Source organism: Chenopodium album, chromosome 9 (genome assembly GCF_948465745.1).
Source record: "Chenopodium album chromosome 9, dcCheAlbu1.1, whole genome shotgun sequence".
NCBI lineage: Eukaryota > Viridiplantae > Streptophyta > Magnoliopsida > Caryophyllales > Amaranthaceae > Chenopodium > Chenopodium album.
Window position 1 is genome coordinate 69,208,807 of NC_137842.1, and position 16,187 is coordinate 69,224,993.

The 16,187-nt window shown below is 34.7% G+C and overlaps 2 protein-coding genes across 2 annotated transcripts; both read right to left on the bottom strand.

Annotated features, from left to right (window-relative positions):
• Positions 1-3,935: 3,935 nt before the first annotated feature.
• LOC145559020 (phospho-2-dehydro-3-deoxyheptonate aldolase 2, chloroplastic-like) lies at positions 3,936-8,498 on the bottom strand. The gene is made up of 5 exons (XM_081620418.1): positions 7,898-8,498; positions 6,516-6,793; positions 5,608-5,884; positions 5,138-5,383; positions 3,936-4,526 (listed from the first exon to the last, which is right to left on the bottom strand). The coding sequence occupies exons 1-5, from the start codon at positions 8,372-8,374 to the stop codon at positions 4,257-4,259; spliced, it is 1,548 nt and encodes a 515-aa protein (XP_081476544.1). The 5' UTR covers positions 8,375-8,498; the 3' UTR covers positions 3,936-4,256.
• Positions 8,499-9,447: 949 nt separating this feature from the next.
• Positions 9,448-13,279, bottom strand: LOC145559019 (ABC transporter G family member 1-like). The gene is made up of 8 exons (XM_081620417.1): positions 12,789-13,279; positions 12,613-12,692; positions 11,535-12,002; positions 11,208-11,294; positions 10,923-11,048; positions 10,631-10,822; positions 10,435-10,521; positions 9,448-10,272 (listed from the first exon to the last, which is right to left on the bottom strand). The coding sequence occupies exons 1-8, from the start codon at positions 13,018-13,020 to the stop codon at positions 9,595-9,597; spliced, it is 1,950 nt and encodes a 649-aa protein (XP_081476543.1). The 5' UTR covers positions 13,021-13,279; the 3' UTR covers positions 9,448-9,594.
• Positions 13,280-16,187: the final 2,908 nt, after the last annotated feature.

The window sequence follows — 16,187 nt, forward strand, 5'->3', positions numbered from 1 at the left end:
AAATTAAAGACAACAAAGGTATATTCTATTACATTCACTAGTCTAGTAAGAGTGTAAGACAATCATGATGGATGCAATAAATGCATCCATTTCTCCTACCATGCATTAGTATTTAGTAATAGTACATAGTATAGAAGTTTCAGCATCACCATAAAACCTTGATGGCTAGTTGTTGAATCATCAATGACGCAAAGATGAGGACCTCAATCATTTAAGGATAGATCTTTTTTTGACGGGAAGAGGATAAATCGAGTATGAAACTGCACCACAAAATATGGTTGTTAGCCTATCAAGTAGGGTATTACGGAGTACCATTCCGGCCGTGGTGGCTGGTGCAATCATTTGTTTAACGGAGGATGGTGATCGGAGCTGCTCGATGACTAGCACATACCGACAGTTTCCCTAGTTGTATGGTCTAAAAAATTTACTAAGATTATCAAAAACAAATTCCAAAATGTTGAAAACCTACCAAATAATAACAAAACTAATTAGTTGAAATGTCAATGTCAATTAAAGTTGAACTCGAACTACTAAGGTTAAGGTTTTCTTTTGACGAAAAAAAAAGGGTTTTTCTACATGGTACCCTCAAATTATTGCGTTTTCTATGTTGTGCCCTTCTAAATTCAAACTTCTACACAGTGCCCACAAGTTTTGTGTATTGTTTTATATATGCCCTTCATAAGCTGTTTTGTTAACCCTAATTAACTTATGGTTAAGTTAACCACCCACCTTAGTTAATTACTACTTAAATTTAAATGACATAAAATACATAATTAAAACCTCATTCTGATCAAACCTCTCACACTCATTGATGATGTTCACAAATGACAGAGAAAGAATTGGCACAAATTTGAATTTTTTTCATTGATGATGTTCACACAAATCCACCTACAAAACCAACAAAGCTAATCATCCTTTAACTTACTACAATCAAAGCTAATTCATCCTTAATTCGCTTTCACATAAAATAACCAGCAAAATAATGACGGAATGCTATTCACCCCCTTCTTGAAATTGTGATTCGTAGAAGACACCTTCAATTTAGCATGTTTTGGTATTTTGCAATTACATTTGAGTCGATTTGACATCGAAGAATGACGATACGGTGAATATTGGAGCTGAATTGGAGGGTTTTACGAGAGAGGGGTTTTTGGGTTTTAACGGGGAAGGTTGCGGATTAGAAATTGGTTGAGGTTGTTTGCTAATTCGTTGTTGTAGAATTTGGATTTTAATTAGTGATGAGAAGATTGAGAAAGTTCAGAGTAAAAGAGTTCATTTTATCAATATTTATTATGGAGAAGAAGAAGCTAACAATGGTGGAAGATCTTGAATTTGGGGGGAAATAGAACCACATTATCTTATAAAGTTATAATTACATCTTACTGACCTTGTTTTTAATAAAATAAATGGAAAAAAAAATATTGCTAACCATAGTTAGTAGTTAATTTAAAGTGTTTAACAATAACTTAATGAATGGTTAAAAGTGATAAAGTTAATTAAACTTGTGGGCACCGTGTAGAAGTTTGGATTTAGAAGGGCACAATATAGAATACACAATAATTGGGGGGTACCATGTAGAAAAACCCAAAAAAAAATTGTCAAATAGAGTAATAGACTTATGAATTAAGCTGACTCCCTTTTTTTCCAATGTGGGACAAGCACAACCTAACTGAAGGAATTGGTTGTTTTTTTTTTTTTGCCCCTAAGAATTAGTGATTCTCTTATTTAACATTTTTTATTGGAAAGACTTTTTAAAATTATCAAGATTTAACTTTAATGGTGGGGCTCTTTAAAGACCCCCTAAATAGTGTATTGGGCTTCTTCCTTTAGGAAGTACCCATAAATAACTTCAAAATACCCACTTCATTATAGGGTTATTAAAGTTGAGGATAATTATTTATAGGGAGAAAACATGGAATGACAATGTAATGTTGACGATGTGGTATCCCCTCGTTATAATACAAGGCTTAAGAACCTAGTTAACTACTACGTAATAACATCGATTTAATACAATAAGATCCAACATAATTTTTGAAATCAAATTTAAATTTATTGCTTTAAAAACTGTATAACAATGACCCAAGAACAAGATCAAATGTTCAAAATTAATGTTGCATAATCAGAAACTTAGTAATTGACTGAAAGATGTGATGGACGTTTTGCTTAACTATTCCATTTCAAGATGTACTTAACAATAACATCAATAATCCCACATCAATTAGAAGAAATTGAAGCATGATTTAATAACAAAGTCAAAGTTGTTTTTTTTTTTTTTTTTTTTTTTTTTTACTGACAAAGTCAAAGTTATTATAGGACAAGATTTTTAGAAAATTATTAAGTTTTAATTTCATTGGTGGGGTCTTTTTAAAGACCCCTAAATAATGTATTGGGCTTCTTCCTTTCGGAAGTACCCATAAATAACTTCAAAATATCCACTTCAATACAGGGTTATTAAAGTTGAGGATAATTATTTATAGGGAGAAAACTTGGAATGACAATGTAATGTTAACGATGTGGTATCCCCTTGTTATAGTACAAGACTTAAGAACCTAGTTAACTACTATGTAATAACATCAATTCAATACAATAAGATCCAACATAATTTTTGAAATTGAATTTAAATTTATTGCTTTAAAAACTGTATAACAATGACCCAAGAACAAGATCAAATGTTCAAGATTAATGTTGCATAATCAGAAACTTAGTAATTGACTGAATGACGTGATAGACATTTTGCTTAACTATTCCATTTCAAGATGTACTTAACAATAACATCAATAATCCCACATCAAGTAGAAGAAATTGAAGCAAGATTTACTCAAAGTTGATAAAATATGCCGACTTTTTTTTTTTTTTTTTTAATATTTTTTTTGAACTGACAAAGTCAAAGTTATTATTGGACAAGATTTTTAGAAAATTATTAGTTTTAATTTCATTGGTGTGAGTCTTTTTAAAGACCCCCTTAAATAATGTATTGGGCTTCTTCCTTTCGGAAGTACCCATAAATAACTTCAAAATACTCACTTCATTATAAGGTTATTAAAGTTGAGGATAATTATTTATATGGAGAAAAGTTGGAGTGACAATGTAATGTTGGCGATGTGGTATCCCCTCGTTATAGTACAAGGCTTAAGAACCTAGTTAACTACTCCGTAATAACATTGATTTAATACAATAAGATCCAACATAATTTTTGAAATTAAATTTAAATTTATTGCTTTAAAAACTGTATAACAATGACCCAAGAACAAGATCAAATGTTCAAAATTGATGTTGCATAATCAGAAACTTAGTAATTGACTGATAGATGTGATAGACGTTTTGCTTAACTATTCCATTTCAAGATATACTTAACACTAACATCAATAATCCCACATCAATTAGAAGAAATTGAAGCAAGATTTACTCAAAGTTGATAAAATATGCCGACTTTTTTTTTAAAAAAAAAAAAAATTTAACTGACAAAGACAAAGTTATTATTGGACAAGATTTTTAGAAATTTATAAGGTTTTAATTTCATTGGTGGGAGTCTTTTTAAAGACCCCTTAAATAATGTATTGGGCTTCTTCCTTTCGGAAGTACCCATAAATAACTTCAAATTATCCACTTCATTATAGGGTTATTAAAGTTGAGGATAATTATTTATATGGAGAAAAGTTGGAGTGATAATGTAATGTTGGCAATGTGGTATCCCTTTGATATAGTACAAAGCTTAAGAAGGTAATAAATTGATAATATCAATTTAATACAATAAGATTCAGCACAAATTTTGAAATTTAACTTATTAAAACTGTATATAACAATGACCCAAGAACAAGATCAAATGTTCAAAATTTATGTTGCATAATCAGAAACTTAATAATGGACCGAAAGATGTGATAAACGTTTTAGCTAACTGTTCCATTTCAAGATGTACTTAGCAATGAGCCAATCAGTAACATCAATAATCCCACATCAATTAGAAGTGGTAATTACTTATGCAGTGAACTAAGTCTTGTAATTTATGGCTGACAATTACCAGCATACATGATACAAGTCTCATACTCTTTAGTTTCCGAAATCATACATCGATAATCCAAGAACAAGGATATCAGATATTCAGTTACCTTGCAAATAAGTAGCAAGTCAAAATAGGATCTCTTCTTCGAGACTAAGATAACGGTTCAAAATAAGACATATATAATATACCTTCCAAATTGAAGCATCTCAATTTGTAAGTAGTGCCAACAAGAAAATTAGGAGACAAACTCATTCTCCTAGAGGGATTTATTGAAGCTAAGACTGCGTTGTGCTCCCAGTCTTCGTCTACGAAGACGCTCTGCAATATTGAATGCCAGTTCTAGAGATTGGGAAGCATTGAGTCTAGGATCACAGTGTGTGTGGTAACGAGAGCCCAGATCATCGTATGTGATGGTACGTCCACCTCCTACACACTCCGTTACATTTTGACCTGTCATCTCAAGATGGACTCCTCCAGCATAGCTTCCTTCTTGATCGTGAACATCAAAAAATGCTCCAACCTCGGCCTTGTCACAAAAAGCACATATATCACTTCATCAGTTTCAATACAACTAGAAGTTTAGAATCAAGTATAGCCATAAATCACAATGTATAGGCAGTACAGCAACACTTAGCTCAAAACTTTGTTGCCATGGTTGCATAAACCATAACATAAACAAATACAAATCCTAGAAAACTTAAGATAAGTTTCATTCGAATCATGTGTGCTGACACCTAACATCTGATAAGAAGTCGAAAGTAGTCTTTGGCATTAGCATGAAAGAACAATTCAGGTGGCACAATCATGTGATTGTTTATTCTATGGTTCATTACCTTCAAAGTTAGATATATCAAGCAACTATCATGCTTTTCCACAGCTCACGGCATAGCTTTCTTAGGGATCTAGTATGCTAGTACAAAGTTCATCTTACAATTCAAAATTCCCAAAAGGGATGTACAGATTATATGATTTATAGTAGCATGATAAATACTTGTAATGGTACTTGTCCTGTGCTTCTGTCCATAATTATGTATCTAGGTAACTACAAATAGGGTCAAGCTTCACGGAGAGCATATAAGACTAGTGCTACAAAAGAGTTTGCACTTATTTGAATTGCAAAAATAAAACAGTACATACCCTAATGGAATCAAAGGATCGGGTTTTGAGTCCAGAAGGAGCCTTGATGGTGTTTCCGTGCATCGGATCACTGACCCAAGTAACAATTTGACCAGCACGGCGAACTGCCCTAATAAGTTTTGGAAGCTTTACCCTCATGTTCTCAGCTCCCATCCTGGTAATCACTGTAATCCTCCCAGGCTTGTTTTGGGGGTTCAAAATGTCAATGAGCTTAACTAGCTCATTAGGATCCATCTTGTCACTCACCTGAACCATGAGCAATAATTAGCATCATCAGCATGTAAAAAAATCAAATATATTGTTCATAGAAACATAGAGATTTGTGTAATCACATCAATAAGAGCAAAATTTAAGGAACAAACAAAACAAGATATGTTAACTTTATGTCAAATGTGCACAAGAACCTTGTTTGATAGGATGCCATGGCTAAAGGACGAATTAAAAAGAATTTAACGTATAGCTCCAAATACCTTAATGCCAAGAGGATTAGCAACTCCTCTCAAAAACTCAACATGAGCACAGTCAAGTTGTCGCGTACGCTCCCCTACCCAAACCATATGAGCAGAACAATCATAGAACAAGCCAGAAGTTGAATCTTCTCTAGTAAGAGCTTGCTCATATGGCAAGAGCAAGCACTCGTGCGATGTCCAGAACTCTGTTGTTGTCATGATTGGGTGATCAAGGGGAAGTCCAGCCGCGGCCATGAAGCCAAGAGCTTCATCAACTCGATGTGCAAGTTCACAGTACCTATTGAAAATCAGCAAATGTCAGTAAAACAAATAATTGTGATACTAGCACATCATTTCAAATTAAGTACATTGGCATACATACTCTCGTCACAAAGACAGGTCAATGCATATATACATGGAAATTCCATTTGATAAGCGAGTCATGAGTGAAATCCCAAATTAGTAGATATGGAACAACAGTGACTCAGTTAAACAATAATAATTAAGGTTTAAAAACTTAAAGTAAGACACAATACTTGTTTCCGTTATCAATCTTTGTCAGACCAGATTTTCTAAATAACATCAATAAGATGAATAGCCAAGTTGACAAAACCTTCATGAACACAGTCAAAGCGAGCAAATACATGTAAAAGGTGATTCATTCAATATTTAAAAGTGAGGATTTCTGAAGTTTCAAAATACCATTTTCCAACAACTAAGAGAACATGTGACATGAGCTGATGAGCAGATAAACCAAAAGCTCCTTCTTATGAAGACAACAAAGCATGAAATACTGGAAATGCAGGAGAGATTCAAAATATATAGCTAACGAAATTGCTCTCAAAGTAAAAACATGTGGCTATGCTGATATTTGGAAGAAGAGAGCGGGGGGGGGGGGGGGGGGGGGGGGGGGGGGGGGGGGAGTATACCTGTCCCCTTGCTCACTGTGGTCTGTGAAATCGAGATTCCAATGTGTGACCCGTTGCATGGCAGCATACCCTCCAGTAGCAAAGGCCCTAAGAAGGTTCAAAGTTGCCACTGATTGCGTGTACGCCCTTATCATCCTATGAGGATCTAGAATTCTAGCCTTTTCCTCAAAGACATCACCATTGATGTTGTCACCCCTGTAGCTAGGCAATTTCACTCCATCCTTCTCCTCAAACCCATCTGATCTTGGCTTGGCAAATTGACCAGCCATTCTTCCCACCTAAACAAAACATCATCATCATCAAACCTTCAATATCATTGATTCATATATAATTCCTGATGCCAATTGCAATCACCTTGCACAGCCAAGGCTGCGATATGATAAAACTCCTAATGCTAGTAACCCAGACTCATCAACTCCCATGCGAAAATATAAAAGTACTCATTATTAGACTCAATAAGGCATAACAAGAACACTTAAACCATGAAACATTCACAAGAACTATATTAACTCCAACATAGAAGCAAAAGTTTTTAATCCGATAGACAAAAGGTGCATGAACTTGAATAACTACACTACTTAATAATATAAAATTTGCCAAGCCTAAAGGCTAAAGGCAAAAAAATTTCCTAATATAGGCCAGCTAAGTTGCCTAAGTATCCTACTCCATGTCCCCATGCAAAAAATATGAGGAATGTCATCTGTCATCGACAACAACCTAACGTGATGCTTTTAAGTTTGTTCTTATAAAGTATAAACTGCATCAATGCTTGGTGAGTCGGACTAAGTCGTGAAAAACTAACATCTCTTGTGTGTTATACTATACACTGCAACATGATCATAAGGTCCTTCAATAGTTCTTATCATCTGTAATCAATATTGAAAACTCAGATAATGCAATAAAAAGACATACTCGATATTCTAAACACAACAAAAAAATAAGCAAACTTCATATAGGAAGCCAAATTATCACAATAGCTTTGGGAATTTAAGTCATGCCTTTAATCATGTTAATAGCAACAGTGATCATATTGCATTAGACATTCAAAGCATGCATCTTTGGATTTAAGTATTGATATAATCCTTCACTAGACCAAACTTATGACCAAATTTTCAAATTCAACCAACAAATTCCAAAAATTTATCACTCAAATTAAAGTATCCAACTACCATAATCATTAATAGCCAAAATTTGCATCACACATTAATCCACCAACCCAATCAAAATCACTACCCTACCTCCAATTAAACTCCAAAATAAAGTAATAAACCACTCAAACAACAATAATCAATTATTTACTCTTAATACATCCAATCATTTTTCGGAGAATCGAGTAAAACAAAAGAAAACCAATAATAATAATAAGAGGGTAGAATTGATACCTTAACAACAGGCATTTGACCACCAAACATAAGAACAACACTCATCTGAAGAAGAACCCTAAAAGTATCCCTAATATTATTAGCACTAAACTCCTTAAAACTCTCAGCACAATCTCCACCTTGTAACAAAAACGCGTTTCCCATTGCAGCTTGTCCAATCCTTTCCTCGAGACTTCGAGCTTCACCCGCGAACACAATTGGGGGAAACGATTCAAGGGTTTTGAGAACCGAATCAAGCTCATTCGGGTTCGGGTATTCGGGTTGTTGAAGGGCTTTCTTTGATTTCCAACTTTCTAATGACCATTTTGGGTCTGGGGTTCGGGTTGTGGTGGTTGTTGAAGGAGATTTTGAGGAAGATGAAGCTTTGATTTTGAGGAGAGAGAAAGTGGGTTGATGGGGTTTTGGAGAATTGAATTGAGGGGAATTGTAAAGGAAAGATTTTGTTGTCAGAGATGATGAACTTGTTGTCAGAGCCATGTTTCTGGGTTTGGATTCCCCTGTTATTCCCCTGCTTTTCCTCTGTTTTTTAAGGTTGGGAGATTTTGTTTGAGAGGAGAAGGAAGAAGATGGTGAGGGTTGAATTAGATAGGAGTTCTGAAGTTTGTGTTTTATGTACCCCAACTTTTTATTTTTATTTTTTTAATTTTATTTTATTTCATTTTTGTGTTACTATTTTGTTTGTACTTGGATTTTTTTAGTTTATGCTATGTAGATGCTAGGGGTAGGTGGGATTATTGTATGGTAGGAAAATTGGTCAAATATTCAAATTCGCCGTCAAATAAAGTTTTGGTGTTCTACCCGGTTCACCCTTTGGGCTAATCCAGATTTAGGGATCAGTTCTGGGTGGTTAGGTTCCAGTCCCCTCCCGATTGTTGTTGCGGGGGATCGAACACGAGTCCTCCCTACCAAGTGTAGTCTCAATCACCACTACACCAACAACCAATTGGTTCAAATAAAGTTGGAATTATTGTTTTTATAATCCTAGATTTTCTTTCCTAATTGAGTAAGAAGTAATTGTTTAGTTTTTTCTTTAATTTCTATATACTACTTGATATCCTTAACGGGTCATGTTTAGGTATGATATTTCTATTATTTTATCTATAGTATAGATTAGAGTATCTTTTTTTAATTCAAAACATATTCTATATGAACTTAATAGCCCTATCCTATTCAATGTTATCTAAATTATTTCCCTTACAAAAATTCCTATCTAAATTATTTAGATAAGTGAGATAGATAAGCATTAAGATGAGAATTATACCTAATAGGCTTTGAAATTATGATTCATTTCAACAATGATAATTTGAATCGAGGAGATTATTTATCTTCTCCACTCTTAATGGGCCTAATATAATCCGTAATTTGATTGAATTGTACCACATAAGGTCATGGCCCAATATCAACTTATTATTGAACAAAATCTTGAAATCCTCAATACCTTGAAATGAAAAAGTAACCATTTAATCATTGACTATTACTTCGTATATATGATTGACTATGTTTCCTCTTCATTCACAATAATAACATACTTTTGTAAAAAAAATTTAAAAACATACTTTAGAAAACAAATTCCAAATTTTGATACAAGACACCTTCTTCAAAGGGTGATGTTAAGTGCTACCACAACTAGCTTGTTTAAACAATTGAGTACATACCATTATACCAATGCATGTTGAATGAACCCCTAATAGGAAGATTCAACTTGAATTAATCACTTGTTTTGGTGGTCTCATTACAAAGGCTTTGATAGCAGGCTTAAGCTTCTCCGAACCCTTAATGATGATTAAGAACAACAAACGATACAAAACCACCATTCCTAGCAATATAGCAAGATTAACCCACTTTGAATAGCTTGTTTCCACTTGCCACATATCCTTGAGGATTATTGTACCAGATATCATAGGACTTGAACTCAAACTCGAACTTAATAAACCCGAACTTGTTTCTTGTTTATTAGGGATTTCTAACCCTTCAAACTCATTCTTAAACAACCCTTGATATGCATACTTAGTGAAGGATATGTAGTAAAGAGGGTATCTCCAAAATGGTTTAGGTAAATCACTTGGTAATCGAAAAAATCCTGCGCCTAATATCATTAAACCTTGAACTCCTGCCCCAGTGATTATGCCCATGAGAAATGTTGGTACAATACTTGCAACAATCATCATTAAGCTCTCAACCAACATCATGCAAGAGAAGAGAATCATAGCAAAGTATATAAAATTATGGTAATCTCTCTTAAGTCCCGGTAAGTAGTATGTGATTGCTCCGGGGATGAGAGACACTAGAAGCAAGTATGGCATTGATGATAGAGTGTTTGCCACAACAAAAGATGTTGCCCCGTAATGCCCATTCAATCTTTCACGTTTAAACACCTGTACGTGTGTGTTTAACAACATGACCAAAATTAGAATAATATATTATTACTTCTCAGTTTTAAATATCAATGCAATAACTAACAACTCTTTACATCTTTAAAAACACTTATACAGAAATGAAATGAGAGAGTATCTTCATAGTTTTCAAGTGATTTATACCTTCATATCTTCGACAAAGGAGGGAAATCCTCCTATGGTCATGAAAGTTAAAAACGAAGACACGAACATAAGCAACCAACCTTTAGCCTGAAATATTTAAACATGTATACAAATTACATGTTTACCTTAATTGAACCCTACTATAATTTTTTAAAGATGTAACGTAATTATTAGGACTTAGGAGCAAAATTCTAACCTGAATTGAGTTGTAATTATACCCAAGATCAAAGAAGATGGTGCCTAATCCAAAAGCCAAAATGAGGTAGACCAAAAACCGCAACCAATAATAGCCTAAATCACGGTACATGTTTACAAATGACCTTCTTGTAAGAACTTCACATTGAGTAAATAAACTAGCATGCTTTTTTCTCTCCAATTTTTCACCTTTCTGCAATTAATTTGAATATTAGTTTACTGAAATGCAAAATAATGAAAATAAAAACAAAAAATTCAACAAGAAAATATTGAGTACATTGTGATTCATGCACCTGTTCACATACTGTTGAAATAATTCCTCTAACTAGTTTGTAATTTTCAGATGACTTGTATGATTCCAACAAGATATTGACATTTTCCTCTGTTGATCTTCTTTCGACTAACCCTTGTTCAATATCCTAATAATAAAAGTATTCGTATTTAATCTTTAACAAAAAAAAAAAAAAAAAAAAAAAAAAAAAAAAAAAAAAAAATCCAACATTATGTAAAAAAACAACAAAGTTAGTTCATAGCATAGTACCCAAAAAAACAAAATTAATTTAAATTAAGTGTTCTACCTCATCAAAATCTTTGTTTATCAATTCAAGGAAGTGATCCGCCGGGTTTTGAAGTAAAGGGCATGGGTAACCATTGGTTGCAAAAAACTACATCAAAAATTTCAATTAGTCATACAAAGCACTACCTCCGTTAATTATTATGTGCAACTTTGGAATATTTTATATCTTACAAATAATACCTTAAAGTTGCACATAATAATAATAATGAACAGAGGTAGTAATTCATTCTCAAACATAAGTTTTGTCACACGTCTTTTAATCTTTGTGCAAATAGTCGATGCAAACTTATCCAGTTATCCTAATGACGGCGTAAATGATAAAACTCACCTCATTTGCTTGGTCTCCAGCAGGGCCAAAATAAACTGTTCTACCAGCAGACAAAAGACAAAGATTATCAAACAACCTAAAAACTTGACTACTTGGTTGGTGAATTGATGCAATAATAGTCCTCCCATTTCTTCTTTCATTGCCTACAATTCTACTCATAACATAGAATGAAGCTGCACTATCAAGCCCACTCGTTGGCTCGTCTAGGAAAAGAAGCTTAGGGTGTGTTAATATCTCAATGCATATACTAAGTCTTCTCCTTTCGCCGCCACTTAAGCCTTTGATCCCCCACCCTCCTATCCTTGTGTTTATTGCTTCTTGTAATCCCATCTCCTTTATGCAATCATCTGCCCTCTTTCTCTTCTCGGATTTTGACATGGATGCCGGTAATTGGAGCTCGCTTGAGTAGTACACAGTCTCTTGTAATGTTAAGGTTGTTACCAATGCATCATCTTGTGTTACATAAGCCTGTTTAGATGTAGCATGTCAACTATTAGTCCAACAATAATTTGATCATTTCTTATAATTTACCGAGTAACAATGATCAATTTACCATTCATTTTTGTTTAATGTTTCTACTTTTAACTTCTTATTACCCATATATAATCCTTAGAAATATTGGCAGTCGCAAGAAAATATACTAGGGTGGAGGCGGACCAACAAATTAAAAATTGAATTCACGAAAATTTACACTAAATGATGTAAATTTTACTCTACCCATATATGAAACCTTTACTTGCAAACATTGTCATCAACAACAAAACTGAATCTTCAGCTACTTATTATTCTCCTATCAAATTTATGTCGCAATTATTAAATGAAAACAATTACTTCGTATATTAATTTATTACACCCCTACTTAGGACAACGTTTAGCATTTTCTATACAGCAATATAGAAAACTCACTTATTTATTTTTTTTGGATGCAAATGAGGGGCTAAAGAAAACAAACAAACCAAAATTATACTTCGTATTAAATTAGGGAGGTACAAATGACCGTGGCATAGCCACACCTACTACATCATTATGTAAAATACAGCAATATAACCATATATTAAACTTAAAACTTAAAACATACCAATGTGCCATAAGTAAGAGCTTGTTTGTAACCATTGACAAAAAGTTTTCCACTTTGTTTGGTGTTCATATCCAATCTTCCTACAATTAAAAACCAAATCACCAATTACATTGATGAATAAATATGCATGGTGTAAACTCTCTAAAGAAAGAAGAAGAAATCAAACAACAACAAACCTGCTAAGGCATCAAGGAGAGTGGACTTGCCACACCCTGAAGGACCCATGATAGCCAAAACCTGACCAGGGCAAGCATAACCCGAAACATCTTCAAGTATATTTTTAGTACTGCCTTCTCTATTAGAAACCGTCACACACAAATCCTCCCATGTTAAGTACACACCATCATCTCTACACAACTTCGAAGGTGGTGGTGGTGGCTCCATTGCAGCTCCGGCTTTAGTATTCATCACGGCTAGAGAAAGAAAGAACGAAGTCTTAACCACCACAAACGCTAGCTACTTATGTAATCGACGAGAATTGGCTAAGAGGATCAATGCTATGATGCTAAATGTGACAATGAGAGGTTGAAGTTGTACAAGAAGTTGTTTTGTAACTTTTGCATGAGATTAGTGCGCAAATTATTGCATGGTTTGTACAAATATTGTGAGTTTGTTAGAAGTTTGTTACATATCTTTTGATGTGCTTTCGGCCTTCATTTTAGTTGCCTGCCTTCGGAAGTTCGGCATGTAGATTGTCTGTATTATCTGACTCTGATGTTATTTTCTTTTTTTTGGTAAGAGATTTTTCTTTCGTTACTCAACATGCCAGCCACAAAAGACCAAATTATTTAATGTAAACCAATAAAATTCAAATCTTAGAGGATTTTCTCCATTAATTGGATTGAAAGAGTAGATTTTTTTTCAAATGGAAAAGAAATTTTGTATCTCTTTAACTACTTTGATTAGCCGGTCGGTAATTGAAATGTTAATTTACTGGAAAACTAATGAAGTTCTGATGTATAATGATTTAACATGGAACCGTAAATAGATTTAAACAATATAATAAATCAAGAGCAATTTATCGAAGTATGTCGACATTAAAATTAGCTTATAAAATTACACGTACTACGTAGTAGTATCATTTGTTGAAGACGATTATGAAAAAATCATTAACATTATTCTATTATTGTAATTTGATGCCGTGAATTAAGCAAGCTAGTGTAGCGTATGAGTTTATTCACCCATTTGGCTATTTCCTCTAAATACGTAGAGGACAATATAGGAGTCTTGGAAAATAACAATGAACACTTTGTAGACATCTAGTACTTGATATCTCACCTAAAAGACAACAGTAACGTTGACAAATCAGAAATGGTCACAATTTATGATGGCTTCTTAATATATTTTGGGGTCGATCAATAAGACTCTACACTTTGAAATTGAAAAAAGTTTAAAAATTAAGTTGTCTTCTCATCAGTAGATATTTCTCACATTACACTTTGAAATTTCAACTTCCATGGAAAATCGGCATTATCAATGGCAATGATTTACTTGTTATTAATGCTAAAGACGGCGACAGCGACGGCGACGGCAACAGCGAGTATTATTCATTTAAGTTAACGACTGATGACTTAAGAAATCACAAGTTGTACGTATTGAACTATCTTAAACTCCGACTTTATCTTCCTAAAAATAATTTTAAAAAATACCACCTCAAACCAAGTTTAGATATTGTAACCAATTCGATGTTCAAGTTTTTACTACTACCTCCGGTTCATTTTAGTCGCAACAAAGGACATGTTTGCGGAAACCAAGACAAAAGATTGAAAACTTGATTATGGGCAAATTAGGTTATATGCTTAACTATTAATACAACCCAAAAAAAAAGAAAAAACAAATTTGGACTTAATTAAATTAAGAAACCCACCACCACCAATCATCACCCAAACCACCCACCACCCCACCGTCAACGCACCACCACCACCCCACGCACCCATCAACCGCCAGCCCGCAACCACCTCACGTACTCAGCAACCCACCACCACCGCCCCTCACGCACCCAGCAACCACGAAATCCACCCACAAAACCAAACCCACGAAACCCACCCACAAAACCAAACCCACGAAACCCACCCACAAAACCAAACCCACGAAACCCACCCGTCGCCGATCTTCAACCACGAAACCCACCACCACCGCCCCTCACGCACCCAGCAACCACGAAACCCACCCACAAAACCAAACCCACAAAACCCACCCACAAAACCAAACCCACGAAACCCACACGTCGCCGATCTTCACCCACGAAACCCACCACCACCGCCCCTCACGCACCCAGCAACCACGAAACCCACCCACAAAACCAAACCCAAGAAACCCACCCACAAAACCAAACCCACGAAACCCACACGTCGCCGATCTTCAACCACGAAACCCACCACCACCAACCCACGAAACCAACCCACGAAAACCGACGATCTGAAACCACGAAACCCACCCACAAAACCAAACCCACGCCGCCGCCGATCTGCAACCCATGAAACCAAACCCACGTCGCCGATCTGAAGCCCCCACCGCTCTTAACACCACGAGCCACCATGAAAAGGGGGTTGGAGGAGGAGAGAGAAAATTAAAGGGGTGAGAGTTTAATTAATTAAGCTTGGGGTTTTTTTTAAAAAAAAAAAAATTAAGCTTGAGGTTTAATTTAATGAAATCAGATTTGTAATTTAATAAGAGTGTTTAAGAGAAAAAATAAGGGCATATATGTCATTTTACAGCCCAAAAGTTACTAAATAAGGAAAAAAAAAATTTGTTGCAAGTAAAATGAACCACCCCAAAATGGAAATTGTTGCAACTAAAATGAACCGGAGGTAGTATTTCTTTTGAACTTGCACCAGTACTTAGGGCTGGCAAACGGATCAGGTCGGGTCGGGTTCGTGTTCGGGTCAGCTAATTTCGGGTCAGCGACCCCCCAACCCGAACCTGATCCATTTATGTTTTCGGGTTGAAAAACCCAACCTGAACCTGATATTTTCAGGTTCGGGTCAACCTGAAATTGACCCACTTTGACCTGTTTTTTTTTTCCTTTCTTTTTTGGGTTTTAAACTTTAAATCGGGTTGCAGATTATCGGGTTAGGGGTTGGCCAACCCGAACAACCTGATTATTTCAAACAACATGATTTTTTAAAGAAACAACAATTCAATCCATATCATTCTCACAATATAAAAGAAATTAATCAAAAACACAAGTGAAATTTGGGTTAAATTTGTAACAAAAAAAGCCAAACAAGTGGCTATTAAGATGAACTTACCATATAGATCTATTAATGATAGTTTTATAGTAAATTTGCATGAACTCCATACTTATTTCTCATCATTATGTATTTATGTATAAATGAAAAAGATGAATAAAAAAATTGAATGAAACCCATAACAGTAGTAACGAGTAATGATTATGCATGTACATTGTAGATCAACTAATAGTCTAATACTAATTTCCAGAGTACTGATTAAGACCGAAGCTTGAGGATCAGATACATTGAAGCTTGAAGGAGGTTGATTGGTGGAGCAACCAAGTGACCCAACCAGAGTTGCAGACCATGACTCTTCCTTGAGAAATTGAGAGTTAAAGAATA